The following is a 20,854-nucleotide window of genomic DNA, read 5'->3' as shown; positions in this document are numbered from 1 at the left end:
AAAAACGACTCATAGTGGGACAGGAAATAAGAGAGATCTACCACTCAGAGGGGAAATTCATTCCTGGAAGAGTTATTGTCATGGGGAAACTGTGTCTCTACTGAAGCTTTTATCACCAGTCCTTGTTTCCACAAGCCAAATTTTCCAGAATCCAATTCTCACAGGGCCAGAAAGTGGGGTAAAGCCTGAAGACAAGCACAGACAGCAAAACAAACATTAGAGGGGTGTTCACCCTTCCCTAAAGTAAAGATAAATAAAGGTTTTCCCCTGACATTAAGTCTAATCGTGTCCAACTCTGGGGGGGTTGGTGCTCATCTCCATTTCTAAGCTGCCCGTAGACACCTCCAAGGTCATGTGGCCATTAGCATGACTGTATGGAGCACTGTTACCTTCCCACCGGAGTGGTACCTATTGATCTACTCACATTTGCATGTTTTCGAACTGCTAGGTTGGCAGAAGCTGGGGCTAACAGCAGGAGCTCACCCTGCTCCCCGGATTGGAACCGCCGATCTTTCGGTCAGCAAGTTCAGCAGCTCAGCGGTTTAACCCGCTGTACCGCTAGGGGCTCCCTATGGTTGGAGTTACACGTTACACTCTTCCAACTTATAAACAAATACTTGGGGACTGGCTATATTTCAGCTTTTTGGACCTCTTTTTGTTCTCTCAAGGCCGGGACGTCCCTCATCCCTGAAGCCCCCAATGTTTCAGATCATTGGTTGTTCATCAGTGACAAAGAGGACTTCCTATGGCAGGGGTCCCAAAAATAGGGCCCTTTGACTGGATGCAGCTTGCCAAGGCCCTTAACCTGACCCCCGCCCTAACCTTTAGACTGAGGGTTGCCCTGAATCTAGAATGACTTGAAGGCACACAACGACAACTCATCCTAATTAACTTGATTCTCTCATCAGAGTTGTACACTTCCCAATGAAAGACTGGTGAGTTTATGTTAAAAATTTTCTTCATTTGAAATATTGTGTTGTTCTTTCATGTTTGTTTTCACTATGAATAAGACATGGTCAGTGTGCATAGGAATTGGTTCATGTTTCTCTCAAACTATGGTCCTCCCCCACAACAATCTCAAGGATCATGAACCAGCTTTAAAAGTTTGGGGACCCCTGCCTCAGAGAGTTGGTTGTTCATTAGTGGCAAATAGGACTTTCAGTGGGATTCACTTTGGAAGGGAATGTGGCTAGCAGACATAATGTCAAAGGAGAGGTGCCGTTGGGTCTAAGATAACCATATCCATGTTCTTGCATTCCCCATTTGTGCCATAACTGCACCAATGCTTGTTGTCAAAGGCTCACTTATAAGCTGGTGACTAACCAGCAATACCAAATATTTGTATTCTCCTTGGGTTCCATTCAGCAATTGCCGGCTGATGCCACCTTTTGCTTTCAAATCCCGGTACCATATGGTATAAAATATTTGGTGGCTGTTAATAGCAGTCCCTGGGCCCCGTTACCGTTCATTAGTTGCTGCCATCAAGAGAACCTCATTCCATGGGGAAGAAGCCACATAGGTTGCCTCATGAAGTCAAGGGGCAATTAAGTGTCTGCCGCTTCTCTCTGTCTCCATCATCTCCTGCCTGCCTGCACTTAACACTGTTGCCTTGGTGTGTTTTGGCCCCGTGTTGCGTTCTGTCGTCTCTTCCGGCTCCGGCTTCCCATCCCTGGCTCCCACACAAAGTCCTTGGTGGTTGGCACACAGCGTTCCACTTCTTCCTTCTTTTCCCAAGATCCCAGCTGTCACTCTCGACAGCCAATACGAATGGGGAATCCACACGCTTCACAACTCATACGATCACAATGCCAGGAGCCCATCTTTCAGACACGTTGACCCATTAGGTCTTTCTCCTGTTAAGTGATTTCAACTCCAGAAGAACTGCAGGTTCAAAGGCCTAGTGTACCTAGCTCCAAATGACTGAATAATTACACAGATGGATTGAAGGTAAAGAACAGATGTGTTTATTCACCTTGGTCAAAGCGGACATCAGCAGAGTCTGCACTCCACAGACTGAAACAAGTGAAATTGCACACATACATAGTTATTTATAGCACTTCGACAGCTATTTGGGGGGGAAAGGGGATTTTGCTGCTCTGGCCACTGATTGGGCCAGACTGGAGCCAGCCAGGGTCTGCTCATTGATTGGTGCAGACATGCCATCCATCGTTGCTGTTGATTGGCTTGCAGGTTGCGGCGGGACATTTCATAAACTGTCATTGCTTGGTTTGAAGTCTAGTGGCTGTTTCTTGGTCTGCTCACAGAAGGGGCGTGGAAGGAAAGAAATGTGGGCTGGGATGGTGCCTGTCCGGAAAATGGGTTTTGGCTAGCCTCACAATGGGTGTGAGTGGTGTTGGAACAGCCCCAATAGAAACCCCAGGAAAGGGGTCTGATCTGGCGATGGAAATTGGGAAGCGTTCCATGGATAAAGTTAGATAAAATCTTAGGAAAGCCCCGTGCCTCTGCTTAAGCCTATTATGTGACAATGAAGGTATTGTGAGGGGATTATGTCTTTACCTGGAGTAAGTGGTGGGCGATTCTCTACTTGTGCAAACTTTGGCAAGTTAATTTGGAAGTTGCCTGAAACTGGGGGAAAGGGTGTCTTGGACTTAATTTCTGGGTGTCCTTGGAACCACGGGTTTTGCGGACCGTTTTGGAGTTCTGGTTTTCAACAACACTGCCATATGTTGGTGATGGAAAAATTGGGGTTTCCTCCCAGAATAAAGGGGGAAAACAACCCTCATGCCACTTACTGAAATCATTTGCAGCTATCTTGGACTTCTCAAGTGTTGGCAGCAAGAGAGAATCAGTGCTGAAGCCAAACTAATAACTCGGAGCAGAAAGGAAGTGGGGAATCTCAGTATCTCCCTGATGTGGTCTCGCCACTTCCTGGCCACTGCTTGCACACCCAGTCTGAATGGCTTCCTCTCTGCTTCCTCACTGCGGACGGAGGGGGAACCCCTTCATTAATTTCAGCATCATTAGAACTTCAGCTCATGAATTGTAGCACACAGAGAGATCGATGTGGGGTACTGCAATATCCACCCTCATCAAAGTTATTACATTGGTACACTGTTCGCCATCAATATAGAACTTTTAGAAGATGTTGCTGGGTGTCTCCAGTACTTCCCCAATCCCAGCCCTGTTGTGTTCACTTGATCCTGAATGCTTTGAGATTGCCCACATTGTGGAGGCCTACCCAAAACCATCCTTCCCCACTTTATGTACCCCACATTTCCCCTTTCCAGTTTTAAGAGATCTACTCATTGACAGAGGCAAGGCACCAAAGTATATGATTGGAAAAGATCAGAATTTATTAGAATGGCTGATGTACATGGTCTCTCCACATACAGATGATTACTGTGAACCGCTATACTGGAAACATATTACAGCTATGTAATATCCTTTAAATGTATCTGTCCAAAATCCTGTTCAAAAGAAGCACACAACAGTGGAAGAAGGGTTTTTAGTTAATCTAACCAAACAGAGAGCTACACAAGCTCCTCCTGAGAAGATCAGCGGGTCCTCTGCAAGCATATTCCCAAGATGGAGGAGAGCCAGGATGAAGACAGTAGGAGCCAGCTGTCCTGGTAATTCCTTTCATTTTGCTTATTCGGAAAAACAACCACAGCCAGATACTTGAGGACAAAGATGTCTCCTGAATGGACTATGCCAGGCAATACCTTTTGGTGCTGGAATCGCTGCCTTTTCTGAGAGGCTCAGGATCGCTATGAGGAGGATGAAAGGGCAGACAATACTTAAGGCTAAAGAGGGAAAGGAGAGCCAGCATGGGGAGGTGCTTTGTTTGAGCCTAGGACTCTGGGAGACTAGAGTGTGAGCCCCTGCTTGGCCATAGAAGCCCTTGGGAAAGTCACATCCTCTCAGCCTTAGGGGAAGCAAAATCCTGCCAAGAATACCCCATCATTGGTTTGTCCTGGGGTTTACGTACGTTGGAAAGGGCTTGAAGGCACACAACAAATTGGACAAGATCAAGACCTGAGGGCCCTAGAGTGATAAGGGAGTCTTCAGGCACTTCAGGCCAAGATATTTCTATCTGGTGCTTGTTATAGCTTTGATCACAAGACAGACACATCTTCTCAGCAGCTGAGATGAGTTCTACCATTTACATAAGAAGATCTGCATAGACTTGGGCTGCTGATTCTTACTATTTCTCAGCACCCGTCTTCATAGCAGGCGATGAAAAACCTCCTGCAGATTTTTATGCAACATGGCCCTTGCCACCAGCTTGTCACTTTAGGCTGGCACTTCAAGCTGAGGTTACTGCTAAGAGAGCGCATTGCAGAACGTGACCTGGTCTGACTGCATATGATTTCTAAGACATTTATTCACAAGAGGGAAGGTGGCAAGGAAGATGCAAGAACATGAGGAGACAGGAGGGATGAAAAAGGACAAGGATACTAAAGAGAGAACAGAAGAAATGGAGGGCGCTGACTGAGGAGCCAGGAGTAAGAGCACTTCTTTTTGCCCCATCAGTTGTGGGGATAAAGATGCAGAACTATTGACAAAAACAGAAAGTCTAATTTGGAGAAAACACTGCAGGGTGGGAAGCAGCTGGTAAGAGGAGATCAATAGCAGGAAGATAATGTACAAGAGAAGAATGGAAGAGGAGGGGAGTAGGCAGCAACTCTGGATCGGTCAAATACTTCTCTCTGCACTGGCTCACAGCTGTAGTCTTCTGGGTGCCAGTTCCCATGATGCTTCTTTGCCGGCTTAGCTGTCCCCATTCCTCAGTGCTCCAGGCCCAAATCCCCCTCCCCACCATTTATTTCCATCCTGAAATCTGTCCACCTAACAGAGCCCAGCTCCAGCACTCTTCTCACTCCTGGCACTTCGTCTCCCATTGTAGAGCAGCTCACACTTTTCCTCCATATCCTGGAATAGATCTCAAGACAGGACTCTTTTAAATCCAACTTTATCTGGAGGTTTAGTTTGGTAGCTTCCATAGCAACCTCTTTCCCCTAGCTGTGATGTGGTGCTGAGCTGCTTTTCACGGATTCGCCTGATCCTGTCTTCAAAACTTTATCTTTGTGGGTGGTGGTGGGAGCAAACCAACCACCAGTGAAGACACCCACTGTCTCTTTGCCTTTTCCATCATCATGTCTGTCTTTCTCATTTGTTTATCTACACTTTACTTGGGAATTCTTGAATTTGGGTAAGCAAGGAGCATAAGCATCCTCTATCAAGACTTCCTCCAGAGTAGCTAAATGCCATACTCCTTGGAGGTTACCTTCTCAGGCAGCGAGTACTCCCTTGTGGGGCAAGGCCTTGTGGCATTAGGCTTACTATTTGCCACTTGCTGCCTCTTAGGCCCCTCTCGTCTCCACTTTATGGCTAATACTGTAGCAAAGAAGGTCTGTCTCCTTTGTCCCTCAAAAGGAGCAACCTCTGTCCAAACGCAAGAAATAGCCATTGCAGCAGAACACTAAGCCAGGTTCTGGGATATAGGGAGACACTTCAGTTGTAAAGCAAAAACAGACATGTTGTGGGCAGAGACAACTCATCTTTTAAGCCACAGTGAGCAGCTGGAAGAAAAGCAGGGGCAGCAACAATATCAGCAAGGGATGGCAAGAGGCAGGAGACAATGCTGGGGCTCAGGCGCCAGCAAGCACAGGACAGAACTCCACCAAACACATCAAGCACTAGCAATGGAAACAGTTACACCAGCACATCCCACACAAAACAGCCTTCAATTCATACAGAACTCCCAAAAGGCCAAGCTTCGGAAGCCACTCTCTGGGATAGCCACCTAGGAGCCCATCCATGCTGGAGGATTTCTCTCTCTTTTTTAGCCAGATAGGGAGGAAATGCCTTGAATTTAGCTTATGGAAAAGGCAGAACTCAGATAGGAAAACTCAGGTGGGGACTCGCTGCCCATGAAGAGCAGGTGCCAGGAAGCCGTGAGGCCCAGAAAGAAAAGGGTGGAGAGAAATGTGATGAATTCTGTGGTCCTCAATCCCTTGTCAAAGATTCTGCAAGAACACTGTATATGTTTTCTGATGGAGGCAGTGTTTGCTCATGCCTCTCCGGATGGGAAGAGTTGGTCTCTGTAGCCCTTTCTCCACACTCCTTTCCTTCTGCGTGGGAGCTTAGGGCCACTCTCACTGGCAGCCAGCTCTAAGAAACATCCCTCCCTTTGGCCTACTGCTTGGTTCATGACCTCCTCCTCCTCCTCAAAATGACAAAGATTAGATAAGAACAGTCAGGTATTCACAGTGTTTTATTCTCTCCTCTGGGCCCACCTAGCTTCCCTGCCGATGACATCAGGGACTCCAAGTCCTCATGGTACATTAGCTCTTGCCACGTGTCGTGTGGCACTTGAAGGGTTAGCAGACCTTGGCTTCTTGGACAGATAAGACATAAGCTCATTCACCAACAAGAGTGGGGGAGTGGTTGACACTGGGCAGCCTGTTAATGTTTCTTGTAGCGGTTCTTGGGGGCTTCGCCACAGCCTGTCGTATCGCAGGAGAGGACGCTGGGCTTCTTTCCCAGGCCGATGCTACCCAGGAGGTCTGGCAGCTCGTGGGTGATGGCCTTCTCAATCTTCTCCAGGAAACATCCTCCCATGTAGGAGCACTGTTGGGCCAAGAGCTTGAAAGTGTTGATGGGGTTGATCCCAAAGAAGTCTTTGTATGCCTCGCGGTTGGGGAGGTCGAACTTGCTGACGTTGGTCTTCGCTAGGATAGTCTTGAAGATGTAGAACTTGTCTGGATCCTCCACAATGTCCTTGAACACCAGCTCCCCATCACTGAAGAAGGTCATTTTATCCCTATATGTTTGCAAGTAGCGGTCGACGAGGAGCGCGTGGATGCGGACCCGGATGGCGTGCTGGCGGATGAAGGCGATTTTGTTCTCCAGCCTATTCTCGATCACTTGGTTCAAATCTTCCAGGAGGGAGATCTCCTCTTTCAGGAAAAGCTCTCTGTGGGTGTCAGGGTGGTAGTCCAGGGGCCAGAAGGAGCTGACGTAGACCCGGGGAGGCTCCGTGACGTTGATCAGTGGGGCCAGGCTCCAGAACAGGGCTCCATACACGCGCATGAGCTCCTGTGTGGCCAGGCTGTCCGCCTTGTTCAGGATAATCCGGATCTGAGACTCCCGCCCCTTCAATTGGCGGAAGAGCATCTCCAGCTCCAGGCCCACATCCAGCTTGGTGGGGTCAAAGACCACAAAGATGAGGTCAGCTCTGTCGATGAACCATTGGCAGACATCATTGAATGGGTAGCCTATATGAAAGAGATAAGAGAAAGAGAGATGAGAAGGTCAGTCTTAGAAGAGGCCAAGAGACTCCTGGCATCTGGAACATGATCATAGCCTGCCCACCCAGCCTTAGCATCATATCACTGGAGACTTATATTTCTGGACCCCTATGGGCACCATTTGGCTAGGAGTTATTTACAGCCTGGACCAAATGTAAAATATTAGCAGTTCTGGTTCACTTATCCTGAAATTAGAGGCATTTCTTTTCATATTCCACAAATTTCCTGTTAAAAGGCGAAAGGTTACAAGAAAGGCACCAAATAGGACATTTCATAACTGGAGAACAGTTAGAAGAAATATTGTTCCTGCTCTTTCCCCAGAGCCCAGTGGCTAACAAAGAGGATCTCATCTTGGGCACCGCAGATGAAGGGAGATGTTGACAAGCTGGAAAGCGTCCAGAGGAGGGCGACTAAAATGATTAAGGGTCTGGAGAACAAGCCCTATGAGGAGAGGCTTAAAGAGCTGGGCATGTTTAGCCTGCAGAAGAGAAGGCTGAGAGATGATAGCCATGTACAAATACGTGAGGGGAAGTCATAGGGAGGAGGGAGCAGGCTTATTTTCTGCTGCCCTGCAGAATAGGACACGGAACAATGGCTTCAAACTACAAGAAAGGAGATTCCACCTGAACATCAGGAAGAACTTCCTCACTGTGAGGGCTGTTCGGCAGTGGAACTCTCTCCCCCAGACTGTGGTGGAGGCTCCTTCTTTGGAAGCTTTTAAGCAGAGGCTGGATGGCCATCTGTCGGGGGTGCTTTGAATGCGATTTCCTGCTTCTTAGCGGGGGGTTGGACTAGATGGCCCATGAGGTCTCTTCCAACTCTACTATTCTATGATTCTATAAGGTCCTCTTTGAAAAAGAGGGGCAGAGCATTACCTCTTTCCTGCTGCTTCCGGTTCTCGATGATGCCTGGGGTATCCACAAAGGTAACCCTCTCCAAAAGCTTATGAGGGACCTCAATCCCAATCAGCTTCTCCAGAAAGTTCTGGCCAAACTTTTCAAGAGGCGAGAAGGAGCGGGCACTGTCCGCTGCCATCACAATTCCTTCGATGGTCTTGAGCTTGGGACCGTGCATGATGACTGTGAACTCTGAGGTGGTGGGCTCCGCCCCTTTCCAGGAAAGAAGCAAGAAGAGATTCATGAGAGGGAGAAACAAGAAAGAGATTGACTATCACGAATTTTACTAGGACTTTACTCTTATTTGTTAAGCTCGGCAGAATCATCTCAGAGAGAGCCCTGCCTTTCGATAGAGACTTCAACTCAGGAGTTCCCTACTGGGCTCAGGCTGAGTATCAAAGGGAGAAGAGGCTCAGGAGGCAGAGGAGGGGAAGATGGAAAGGTCATTCCTCCCAGTGTTAATTGGCTCCACTCAGGGAAGCTGGGAGAGCTCAGTTTTGGGTGATTACTGTGGTTCTGGCAACCAGGCACGTACTGGCAGGAGGATGCAGGCCCAGTGGGGAGTCTGCTGGGTTTCCTTACGGGAGTGAGCAAGGGGCTTTCTGAGCCCTTTCTCTCTACCGTCAGATGGATCTCCAAATACAAGCATCCTTGCTATTCATGCATCAGCTTCCTGCACATCCAGCACCAGCCCCCAGGGCCAGCGAAGAGTGCTCTGCTCTTTCCCATTGCTCTTTATCTGGGAAGAGGGTTTGGAAACTACAATGCCCTTTGCTGCACCCCATTTTTGGCTCCAGCTTCAGAGGTCTGGACAGCTTATCTCCTGGGGGTCCCACCTTCACAAAATGGGCAGCAAGGCCAGACATCCTGGCCAGGACCAGGGAGAAAGGCACAGGAAGCCTCCCCCACCCTGCTACCTGTGTACAGCTGGTAGGGAGTATCATCCAGGCCCAGGAGGTAGTTGATCATGGTGGATTTGCCAACACTCCATGGTCCCAGGAACAGCACCATTGGCTTAGAAGTAATCTCTCCATCTGCAAGCAGAAACAAAAAACGATAAATCCATGGCACAATGGAAGCATCTGTTTCATGGGTGTCCCTGAAACATCTTCAAAGAGAAGTCAGTCCCTGAATGTCCCCCAGGATGACAGAGGTGCCTCTGAGCTGGTCTGGCAAGCTGATGCCATCTTCCCTCAAAGAGTCAACACAAACCAGGAGGAAGGCTTCTCATTCAAAAGTTGGAGATGGGATCAAGAAACGCACACTGCCAGAGAAGAATCAAGAAGGGCCTTGCACACAGTGGAATACTGTCACCAAAGAGTGTCTCTAAAAGGTTGAGCAGCAGCATTCTGGAATCTTCAGTAGGTCTCCTTGCACACCATGAAAGGATGAAAATGTTATGCCACACTCTCACACGCTCAATGAAGGAAACAGTGATTCTGTTGGAGTTGCAGTCCCATCAGTACCCAGAGGACCCAATGGGGAAGCTCCAGTCTAGACCAACCCCTTTAGAAAACCATCCCAAGGGTTGTCTGGAGAGGCTCCTGTAATGGGGAAGCCTCCTCCCAGGGTCCCAATCCAAGGCAACTGGCTACCTGGGCAGAGGGTCATTGGCATGCAAGTGTCAGGTAGCTATACCCACCTGTGGCTGAGGAGCCCAAGGTGCGTCCAGGGTAAGCTGTTAGGCAGGAGAGGAGGAGGGGCCAGAGGGAGAGAAAAAGCATCGTGAGTAGGAAAGGGCTTTTGGGGGAAAGTGCTTGGTTAGGGGTCAGACAAGAAGGAAGTGGTATTCTGTCGTCTCCAAGTAAAGAGGCAGAACCAATGGATGCGGATTCCAATTCCTCCCCAGAGACTGGGAATCACAAATGATCCATCCACCAGCATAAGGGACTCATGCACCAGAGACAGCCATATTTTCCACAGGGATTACCATGCAAATCCCATCCCAATTTTATTGGGATAACTAGAGCTAAAACCTTCTGCCGGATGGTCCCACCCCAGAACAGACAAAGGGAAAAGTGGAAATGCTATCTGTGAACTCCACTGGTTTGACTGCTGATAGCAGAAGTAACCAATGCTGTGGCCCAAATAAAGGTTGCTAAGGTTGTCAGGCCCCTTTGAGAAGGACAAGGCCCCAAATACAGCCACGGCATGCGCCTTCTGCCTCACTTCCTCAAGAGGAGAAATTGCATCATTGCTGTACTGGCAGGTACAACAGAAGTGAACACAAACAATGTGGAAGTCCAAACACTGAGGAGACACCCCCCCCCCCCGCCCTTCTTCACTTCCATTTGCACTGTTAGCTACTTCGTGACTGATGTGCCTTTGTTGCCAAAATGCTGCCCCCATGTACAAAAGGAAGGCATCAAAATGTTTAGAGAACCCCAAAGGTTGCAGACGAACCATTGGAAATACTGGGAAGAGAAACCTGTAAAAAAAGAGCAACAGCAAATGGGGCCACTGGGCTCAGCATTTGACTGCAGGACCAGTTGCGAGTTCCTTCCTCTGCTTCTTCCAAGGCCTTTCCCCATCCCTGTTGCACTGCACCCTCCCTGAAAGACTGAACAGGAAATCAGGCATGGGGGGGGGGGGCTGCCCGATGCCCCTGCCTGCCTTACCCGTGATCTCATGCTGCCGCAGTTCGTTGTACTTGTAAGACTGCTCCAGGGGCTTGATTGATGTGTGGTAGATTTTCCGGAGCCGCTGCAAGATGGCTGCAATGGGAGAGCAGAGCAGAAGGGACCGGTCAAAAGCCGGATAGGGCCATTTCCTTTGCACCCAGGTTGGAAGAAGAGAGATTCAATACTGATGCACTACGAATCACCCTGCACTGCTGTTGGTGTGGCGGGCATTTGTCTTCCCATCACACACTCTGCAGAGAAAGTACCATTAGAGACTACATACTACTGAACAGGTCAAGTGTTTGGAAGAATAGGTTTACCATTCAGCTCAGGCATACTCCGTTTTGAAATTCAATGGATGATTTTCCTATCTTCATCACACACTTTTCAATCTACAGTATCTGTTTTACTCAGGAGTACTCCATTGATTTGCCATCACACTGTTGAGATTTGTTCCCATCCTCTGTCCTTCCCCTATTTTCCTTGTGGAAAAAAAAATACCTGAAGAAAATTGCTGACAGTAAAAGATAGCTGCTGTTATGGAAAGTTATGTACTATTACAAATATTGAAAATCCATCAGCCCATAGGATCAATCCATGGCAGTTGAAGTGTCAAACTGCTGTAATTCAACAGTTTAGATGCACTCATATACTTACCTGCCCTGCTTTCCCAAACTAAATTAACAGCCAAGAACTATGGATTGCTGTGAGTTTACCAGGCTGTATGGCCATGTTCCAGAAGTATTCTCTACTGACGTGAGGGAATGCTTCTGGAGCATGGCCATACAGCTCGGAAAACTCACAGCAACCCAATGATTTGGCCATGAAAGCCTTCGACAGCCAAGAATTATGCCTAGCAGCAGAAATCGGTTGTATTGGTGATTCTATTTTTTAGTCTGACAATAATTTGTAAGAAAAGACTAGAACCCATATGAATCAGATCCAGAATCACCAGCAGAACAGATTGTATAGCAACCATAGCTCACAGATGCAACACAATGACAATGGAAAGGCTCAAGTGAAGCAATGTGTATATTTTAAAAGAAAGCACAAGAGAATGCCTGGAATGGCACTGCTGTGGGTCACTTGCCAACCAGCTTAGTAAGCGTCTGAAAAGATAACCCTTTAAAACACTTTAAAAATACCAAGATATTGCTATCCTATATTTGAAGCCTATGTCATGTGACGAACACAGTAGGTTTCTTAAGTGGGTGGCTCAATAGAATTTAATGCATGTGAAGAAGTGATGGGAAAGGGCCTGCCATGTCTTTGCATCTGGGGTCTTGGGAAGAGGCCAGTCTCACTGAGGCTGGAGCTCCATGCAGAGCCAGAGGATCCCGGATGCTCTGCTTGCCAGGCCACACTGTGCAAGTGGCCATCCACCTAGTGTTCAGCAGCTGCTCCTTGGGCATAGTGCACTTTGGGTCTCTGCAGCTGATGGCAAATTGTGGTTTGGGGGAGGGACATTAGGAGTTCTCTGTCAGGAAGGTGTAGCATCTGGCCAGACTCCATAGGAGTATGGCCCCCAAAGTAGATTCATAGAGCTTGATGTTGCTGCCTACTTCCCAAATGCATCCCTCGGCCGGGGGGGCCTCCTACTGCTACCTGAGTAGTCATCCGCTGGCTTCTCCTCCTTGAGCTTCAGGGTGCTCTCGATGTGGGAACGGTCCCGCTTGGCTGACTCTGCCACAGCCTCCTCTGCTTCCTCTGTAGAGAGAGTAAAAGACCACCATTCAGCACATCCAGAAGTCTGTGGGGACTTCCATCCCATCAGCCTGTGGCCATTGCTGCAGGGAGTGGTGTGGGGTCCCGGCTGCGACACCATGCTGCTGGCATGGCTCTCCCAGTGCCAACATGCCTTGCTCCACAAGGATTTCTGTGCTGCCCAGTGCAGCTATGTGCCTACCAAGGGGCCATCCCAAATGTAAGTGCACCCAATCCTGTGCCAGGCACATAGACGCCTGAAAACCAAATACATATTTTCATAAATACAGTTTTGATTACTGTATTGGAGTTGGTTGTGGGAAACAGAAATTGCAAAAAATAAACTTCATCGGTAAACTGCAGGTAAATGAGGAAATTCTCTCTCTCTCTCTCATACACAAACATTTATGCTCTTCAAAGTGGGGCTCTCACAGTAGGTCATGATGCCTGGTCTGGTGGGGCAACAGTCTACTGCCAAACCCCCTTTCTCTTCTCTGCTGCCCTACCCCTCCTCTCCCAAGAAATGTGGGAAGATCCTTTAGGGTCTGGGTCTGGCAAGGAGTGTTGGGTGCTGCCATCCATAGCCTGAAGAGTGAGTCCAGACAATAGCCCTTGGAAGGGAGGGGGAGCGGGTAGCTGAGGTCCATGGAGAGGCCTTTCCCGTCCCCAAAATAACCGCCAGCCACAGGGCTCCCATTACATCCTGGCATCCCCAGCTGCGCATTCATTGGAGAGAGCAGCGTGAGCAAAGGCCACTCCAGCCTCTCTTCCTCCACTTTCATGCACACACACACGCACACACACTCATGGCAGGTGACCCTATAATCACTGGCATGGAATCTGGGCTATGCCATCATTGCCATTATGGGTAACCCCCTCCCTCCCCACCTTCGCCAGTCCTGCCAGACACCAGTGGCCTCTGGAAGACAGCAAGGGCTCCGTTTTTCAGGAATTCAATGGGAGAAGCTCAAACACATAGATTTCTTCCCTGTATCAGGCAGAGAGAGAGAGAGAGCGCGCCCTAAAAAGTCACAATGGTTTTAGGTTGTGTGGAGAGGGTTTGTGTCACTCATTTACACCATGACCTTGGCTTTTGCATTCTTGCCTACATTATTTGTTTATCAGACCCATTTAGCAAAAGCTACACTGCACTTGATCTTAGCACCTTTTATGATTCTTGAAACCTTTGGCACGTTTTGTGGGTTCATGCTTGGCATGATTTGCCTTAGGAAATGAAGTAACCCACTCTGGTCAGCAACACCCGAAGGGCTGCCTTTTTCTACACATGGCCAGGGCTCCAGGTGGGCAAAGGCTGTGCAGATTATGCCTTTGAGAGAAACCTTGACCAGAGTGGCATGAGGCACATTGTCTTCGCTTCTCAGTAGCACCACCTCTCAAGGGATGCAATGCCTCAATCTCAGCTACCCCTATTCTCGGGGGGGGGGGGGGGGGGGAAGGGTTGGGCAGCAGCTTCCCTTTCTCCCTGTCCCTTTGGATGGGTCCCACAAAGTTTATGCCAAATGAGATGTATGTGTGTGTGTGGGGTGGGGGGACACGGACCAGGGGCTTTTGTGTGGCAGGGCACAAAGAAGAGCCAGGACCTCTTGGTGCCAGGGTGTCACTGTGGTCTGTAGGGCCACTGTCGGCAGCTGGGAAGGCCTGGGCACGATGACCTGAGGGCACCTCCTCATCTGTAGCCCCATTGCTGGAAGACCCAGATGCTTCTGCTGGCCCACTGGGGGTCCTCTCTTGGTTCCGGGAGACAGTGAGTGTCCTGGCAGGTCTGTTGGTGGCCTCCTGCACCTCCGATTCTTCTACGCCTTCCCTTGGGACTGCCTGCTCTTCTTTCTCATTAGCATCCTCCTCAGGGGACCCTTCCTCTGTAGCTTCAGGGGCAATAATACCGTCTTCCTCCTCCTCCTCCTCCTCCTCCTCCTCCTTCTCCTCCTCCTTCTCCTCCTCCTCCTTTTCCTCCTCCTCCTCCTTCTCTTCTCCTTCCTCGGCCTGGGAAGTATCTCCTTCCTCTACAGAGACATTCTCGACTGCTTCTGCCACCCCTTCCTCTCCACCCTCGTCGTCTTCGTCTTCTTCCTCAGATGACTCCTCTTCTTCTTTAGAGCCCTCTCCATCCTCAGGGCTGGCACCTGGCACATTTTCCCCCTTGGCTTCCTCCTCCTCCTCTTGCTCTTCCTCTTCCTCCTCTGAAGAGCCAGGGTTGCCCTCCTTGTCTTCTCCATCTTCCTTGGGCCCCTCCGGGCCCTCTGTCTCTTGGGAGCCCTCTTCTGTGGGCCTGGAGTCACTCAGGGGCTTCTGTTCCTCCTCTCCATCTGAGGCCCCCTCTTCCAAGGGCGGGCTGTGAGCCCCCTCTTTCCCATGCATGGCTTTTGCAGGGATGCCTTCACCTTCCAAGCCGCTGATAGGGGACTCCGTGTCACCCTGGGCCTGGGAGAATCTTTCGCCCTCTTCCTCTTCTGGGCTCCCTGGGGGCTGGAGAGGGGCGCCTGCTCCAGGGGGCATGGGGGCAGCGGCGGCCACGCCACCCCCACCGCCGGCAGCATCTCCAGAGTGTAGCAGCGCCGCCTCCTCCCGTGCCAGGCTTGGGTCTCCAGGTAACCAGGTGCTTGCCTCGGGAAAATGGGCCGCTGCATCTTCTGTGCCAGCATCCAGGGCAGAGACTTGCCGTTCTAAATGGTTAGAACACGATCAGTCAGTTTGGCCACTCCTCAAAACAGCCTCTTTGTGCCAGTGGGGTAGCGGAACCAGGCTCTTCTGCTACAGAGGCGATGTTGAGGCTGGGGCTCCACCTGAGCCCCAGGCGAAGGGCCCCAACCACAGGGTCAGGCCTTTCTCTCCTGCTCCTGTCAGTGCTCCTGGGCCCAAGCAGGGGCTGGATGCGGGGGGTCTCTCTTGGGCGCAAAGGCAAGGCCTCCTTGCTGGCCCTGGGCTCTCTGGGCAGCAAGCGCACAAAGGAAGGGGCAACCAGGGCAGGAGAGTGGAAAGCTGAGAAGAGCAGCACCCCACACAAGGACACCCCAGACTTTTCATTGCTGGGGTCCATTAACGTCCACCCCCGCCAGTGGCTGAACTTGACCCCTAAACAATCCCTCCCTGGCTGTTGATCTGGTTCCCTAGGACTGGCTGAAAGGAAAGCAATGGGACCTAATGATGCCAAGGGACAGTGTCCTATTTAGTGCAGAAGCAAACAAAGGAAATCCCTGTGTGTAAATGAGACCCCTTCCTTCCACCCATATCTATGTGAATCCTGCCACAGACATCCACTGCCATTTTCACATCTCTCCCTGTGTCAAACTGCCAAGCACATGCCAAAAAAGCTCAGTCTCCAATGCAAAGGAAGCCTTTTGGTTTCACTGGACAGCAATCTTTGGCCTCTAAATTTATCATGTATCCCAAACCTATCCGCCCCATTTTCCCCCTTTCCTTGCAGCTCCTTTAAAAGGGGTCCTAGGTGAACTGCCTGAAAACACAGGGCATCTGACAGTAGATGGTGGCCAATGGTAGCCCATCTTCCTTGCCTTTCCTGGAAAACGAGCTCAGTCCAAAACAGGGGAACTTTCAACCAGGACCAGCAGAGGTTTTGGTGAGGGGTCTGTGTCCTTCCCCACACATTGGACCTGATCCTCAGCCACATTCCAGAGCAGCTGGTGACAGGGTTTGACCAGCAGCTCAAAGAGGGAAGGGACCATTGCCCCCCACATGCCCCCCTCTGTCAGCCCCTCTTCCCCTTGTCTGCCAACAGATGACGCCCAAATGAGGCCTTGGAGACAAAGCTGCCCCACAAGAGACAGGGGAACAGCTGCAGCTCAGAGACATAATCCTGCCCCTCCGCACATGGCTGCCTACACAAAGGCCAGACTCCCTTCCCCCAATGCCAGTTGGCCATTGCTCTCCCTTGGACTGGAAGCATGTCTATGCAGGTGAAAGGGTCCTGGACCAGGGAAGGAAGGGGCACCCATGACCCACCTGGCCCTGATTGGTGAATGAAGGAAGGGGGAGACAGGATGGCACTGAGCTAGGACTACAGTGAGACCAGGGTTTCAGCCTCCACTCCGCCATAGAAACCCATCCTGAGGAGATCCCACTCTCTCAGCCTCATAGGAAGAGAAGAACACCTCTTTCTCCACCCAGCAGTGAAAACCCTTTCCGGTGCTGTCCAGCAAGGCCTCCTATCAGGCTCCCTTAGTTCCCTCTATGCTTTCAAGCAGGAGCTCTTCCTCCAACTAAATTGGGTTCCAAATTGTGCTGACCTGCAGATGGCAAGCGGGTGAGCGCCGGGCAGCAAAATAGGCTGAAGGTTACGGGCTTAGCACCCGCTGCCTCCGCCTCCCCGTTGGGCTAAAAATACCTCCCGCAGCAACTGGGCCGGGGGAGGGGGGTCACTGGGACTCAAGGAAAACGCCCATTCCCAGGGCACCCACTGGCCTTGCCGCCCAAAGCGCCCACTATAAGGACACTTAAAGGGGGAAAAGCAGGCTTCCCTTTGCGGAAGATCACATCATTCTCTGGCCATCCCAACAGAATTCATTCACAAGTGGCACATGGAATGTGAAGACACTGATGAACTCCCATATACAAAAAGACCAAAATGCCCCTTGTGGTGCCATCTGGCACTCCAAGAGGGGGGGGAGCTTGTGGAAGATGGGGTTTCCCTTGTAAATTCTATGATTCTGTGATCTTTCTTATTGTCTCCAAGTTCATTACAATGCCTCCAAATAAAACCCTCAACCTTTAATACATGCCTTTATATGTTAGAACTCAGCCTTCCAACTTCTTTCATTAGAGCAGCCTTTCTTGTTTTCTCTGCCAAGGGTTGGGCCCCTGCCTCTGACCACCAAATGCATTTGGGAGGCCAATCCATAGAGAGGGGAGGCCAGGAAAGAAGGCCCGCGCAGAGCCCCCATGACTGGACTGGGCACCAAGGGAAACTTTCTGGCTCCAGGCCTAAAATAGTCCAGCTCTGTGCTGCTGCTCTGCCCCTCCCTCCCTTAAGGGGAGGGGCTCCATAGCTGGGGGAGGCCCTGCTGAGTGCCCAAATGCAGGGTTGGGTGTCCTTCCTGGGCATCTGAGGCCTCCCAAGAACTTCCCACCTAGACTTCCTCTGAGGAGCTGCGGCTGCAACAGTGAATGGCCTGGGACACTGCTTGGGATGATACCCTGGGTGATGTTCAGACCACAGTCCATGGGCTCTCTTTTCCTTCCAAAAGCAGCCATATAAGAAGGAGAGAACATAGGCAGCTTTTGTGGCCCTCGAACCCCCCCCCCCAACTCCCTGGGCCCCACTTTTTGGGATCAAAGAAATCGCCTCTCCTAAAAGATTTCTTGGCATTTTTTGCATCTCTTCAATCAGAGGAGACTCCCAAAGCCAACCAGAGGAGCCCACACACACATCCCTTCTTAGTAGAGACCTAGAAGCACAAGCCTACCCTCCACCTGAGCCCTTCCTCTACCTTTCTCGCACTCTTTCCCCTCCAGAGCTGCTCTCTGGCCAGACCCGAGGGACTCCATTCCTCACCCCATTTCCATCCAAGGTGGGGTCCACCTTGGTAGCATTTGCCTTCCCTTTCTCAAAGGGAAGAGCAACAATCTTCTGGAGCAATAGGGAGAAAAAACACAGGCTTCCTGCCTGAGTCTGTGCCACCAAAATGCAACACCTCACTGTGAGGCAAAAACTCCAGAACTGTTTGGAGGAGGGGAACACACCAAGGGGCTTGGCTGGTGGGGGTTAAAGGGAGAAAGGTGCCAGGAAGGACACACAGAAAGAAACAAATCACGGAAGGTGAGGTCCGTCCGTGTCTGCCTCCACTGGCCCAGGCGAGGCCCAGACCTTCCTCACCTGCGGACTCAGGAGGAGGGCCACCAAGGAGAGGAGAGAATTTCTGCCACTGCCCTTTATCTCTGGCCTTGGGCACTGGGCACCAGGCCAAAGCCTGGGAGGGCTATGCCTTTTGGAGGGTGGCTCCATCCACTCATGAGCCTGGCTTGGTCCCTCTGCTTTGGGAACAGCCTTGCCCCCAGTGGACCCTCCCTTCCAAGCCGAGTGGTGGCTGAAGGGGCAAATGGGAGTATGCCAGGGGCACGGAGAGTGGCCCCAACATTGGTCAATGGAAGGGCCCCTCTGTTGATCCTTGCTGCCCTGCTTTTGTTCTGGCCATGATAAAGGATGGCCTTAAAAGGAGGAAACACGGAGACTGCACAAGGGGAGGGGGCCTGGGAGGTAGCAGCTGAGCCTGATGGCAAGTGCATGGGCAGCAGGGAGGGAGGGGAAGGAGGGGGTCTGGCTGGGGGTCCAGTTACAGGCCAGTTTCCATACTTAGTCACCAGAGGCAGCAGCTGGGAGTGGAGCAGCGGAGGGACCAAATTAACTCAAGGGCAGCCAAGGGGAGGGAGGGAGGCCAGGGACAGAGGCTCCTTTCTCAAAGGAAGGCATTGAAAGGAGGGGGGTTCTGGCCAGGGGTCAGGGTGGAGGAAGCGGGCACTGCGCCCACCACTCACATGGCCTCAGGTGCCTCACCTGCAGAGAGCGGCTTTCAAGGGATGTCTGGCCTCTGCCCCTTCCCTCTCAACGCCCCATGGCTGGCATCAATGACACTTTCAATAAGGGGGGGGGGGGAGGGGTAACATCCTCCGGCAGCCTTGGACTCCTTGGCACCAGCTGTAACTCTTGACAGACCTAGGGCGGAGTGGGTGGTCCAGCTGCGGAGACACCACTGAGGTGGAGGACAGGCACCAAAGGTCAGGATCCTGGGGAGAAAGGTGTGCCTGCATTTGGGGTCCTACCTGCAGAAGCAAGGAGGAGGAGGAACAGCGGGGCCACACAGCAGCAGCAGAAGAGCCAGAGTCCCTTCATGGTGTCAGGCAGGCCTTGCTTCTGGGCTCTTAATGCTGTCTGGAGGGGAAGCGCAGGGCAAGCGGCAGGGACCCACGGATGGACGGAGGGAGAGGTGCTGTCCTGGTGCCGGACTTGACTTGACGAGGCCCCTCCTCCTGGTCCCTTCCTCTCTGCCCCCCTCCCTCTCCGCATTCAAGAGTGTCAAATGGCAGCCCAGGCAGGCTAAGCAGAGGCAGACCCACTGGAAGACAGGCAGCTAGAAGAAGGGGCTGGCAACTGCACAGCAAAGAGAGGAAGGGATGGGGAATCCCTAAATGCCCCTGTCTGGCCCTGGGAGCTAAGTGGGGTCAGCCCTGGTCAGCACCTGCATGGGAGAGCCCTGGCACCAGCCCTCATCCGCCTTAGGGCATTTCTTCTATGTTCCTCTCCAAGGGGCAGCTGGCATCCCTAAGCCTAAGGTGCCAACTAGGTTATTACTATTATCATCACCCTCCACTTGTCTCTCTTAAAACAAGATTCAAAGCAGCTTACAACACAATTTAAAATCTACAATGTATAAACCTTGAAATAAAATTAAACATTCATTCAAGTTATCCCCCCCCCACCTCAGTGTCCATAACCCACACATTGTGCCACTCTCACCTGAATGCACAGGAGCCTCTGGTGGCGCAGTGGGTTAAACCCTTGTGCCGGCAGGACTGATTATTGATGGCTTGAAGGTTGGGTTGCTGACCTGAAGGTTGCCAGTTCAAATACAACCTGGGAGAGCGCAGATCGGCTCTCTGTGTAAATGAGAGTTCCAGCTCCATGTGGGAACATGAGAGAAGCATCCCACAAGGATGGTAAAAACATCAAAAACATCCAGGCGTACCTTGGGCAACGTCCTATCAGACGGCCAATTCTCTCACACCAGAAGCAACTTGCAGTTTTTCAAGTCGCTCTTGACACGCACACACACAAACTTGAATGCACCCTTGAGACCCTGGGTCATTACAATATAAGACGGGGGGGGGGGGGGGGGCGACTGACCCAAAGAACTGAAGGCAGAAGTCCCATGAAAGGGGGGAGTGGAGGGCTTTGCAGTCACCTCCCAGTTTTTCCAAAAGTAGTGAAAAGTGAAATGTCAAGATTGGTCCTGCTGCAGGACAGGCGCCCCCTGGTGGACCTCTTGGGAAACAGAGGGACAGAAGGATGCCAATGTAGCTGCTTTGGAGAGCCTTCATTCTGGCCTAGAAAGGTTAGCTTTTGGCAGGGAGATACCTGGAAGAGGTTAAACCCCTGTGCCGAAAGGTCAACAGTTTGAATCCAGGGAGCTGGGTGAGCTCCCGTCTGTCAGCTCCAGCTTCCCATGCGGGGACATGAGAGAAGCCTCCCAGAGAAAAACATTTGGCCGTCCCCTGGGCAACATCCTTGCAGATGGCCAATTCTCTCACATCAGAAGCGACTTGCAGTTTCTCAAGTTGCTCCTGACACGAAAAAAACCCTGCATATTGAATCCATCTCGAGATCTTG

At 51.1% G+C, this 20,854-nt stretch overlaps 1 protein-coding gene across 5 annotated transcripts; it reads right to left on the bottom strand.

The window, feature by feature from the left end:
- Window positions 1-3,291: 3,291 nt before the first annotated feature.
- On the bottom strand, window positions 3,292-19,527 carry srl (sarcalumenin). Of its 5 annotated transcripts, none has more exons than XM_062964408.1 (8): window positions 19,291-19,527; window positions 14,097-15,179; window positions 12,394-12,498; window positions 10,789-10,884; window positions 9,813-9,848; window positions 9,088-9,204; window positions 8,150-8,383; window positions 3,292-7,241 (listed from the first exon to the last, which is right to left on the bottom strand). In XM_062964408.1, the coding sequence occupies exons 1-8, from the start codon at window positions 19,358-19,360 to the stop codon at window positions 6,430-6,432; spliced, it is 2,553 nt and encodes an 850-aa protein (XP_062820478.1). In that variant the 5' UTR covers window positions 19,361-19,527; the 3' UTR covers window positions 3,292-6,429. The 5 variants fall into 5 exon arrangements, with proteins under 5 accessions (XP_062820478.1, XP_062820479.1, XP_062820480.1 ...); XM_062964409.1 differs by having other exon boundaries at window positions 12,397-12,498; window positions 19,291-19,526; XM_062964410.1 differs by lacking the exon at window positions 9,813-9,848 and having other exon boundaries at window positions 12,397-12,498; window positions 19,291-19,525.
- Between the last annotated feature and the right edge of the window lie 1,327 nt (window positions 19,528-20,854).

The sequence above is a fragment of the Anolis carolinensis genome, unplaced genomic scaffold, assembly GCF_035594765.1.
Source record: "Anolis carolinensis isolate JA03-04 unplaced genomic scaffold, rAnoCar3.1.pri scaffold_13, whole genome shotgun sequence".
In the NCBI taxonomy this organism is placed as follows: domain Eukaryota; kingdom Metazoa; phylum Chordata; class Lepidosauria; order Squamata; family Dactyloidae; genus Anolis; species Anolis carolinensis.
The sequence above is the reverse complement of the archived record's forward strand: the minus strand, read 5'-3'. Positions and strand labels throughout refer to the sequence as shown.

Coding starts and splice junctions, on each gene's coding strand:
- srl (XM_062964408.1), bottom strand. CDS start 19,360: ATGAAGGGACTCTGGCTCTTCTGCTGCTGCTGTGTGGCCCCGCTGTTC. Junction 15,180..19,290: donor CCTCCTCCTTGCTTCTGCAG/GTAGGACCCCAA, acceptor CTAACCATTTAG/AACGGCAAGTCTCTGCCCTG. Junction 12,499..14,096: donor TGACACCCTGGCACCAAGAG/GTCCTGGCTCTT, acceptor CTCTCTCTACAG/AGGAAGCAGAGGAGGCTGTG.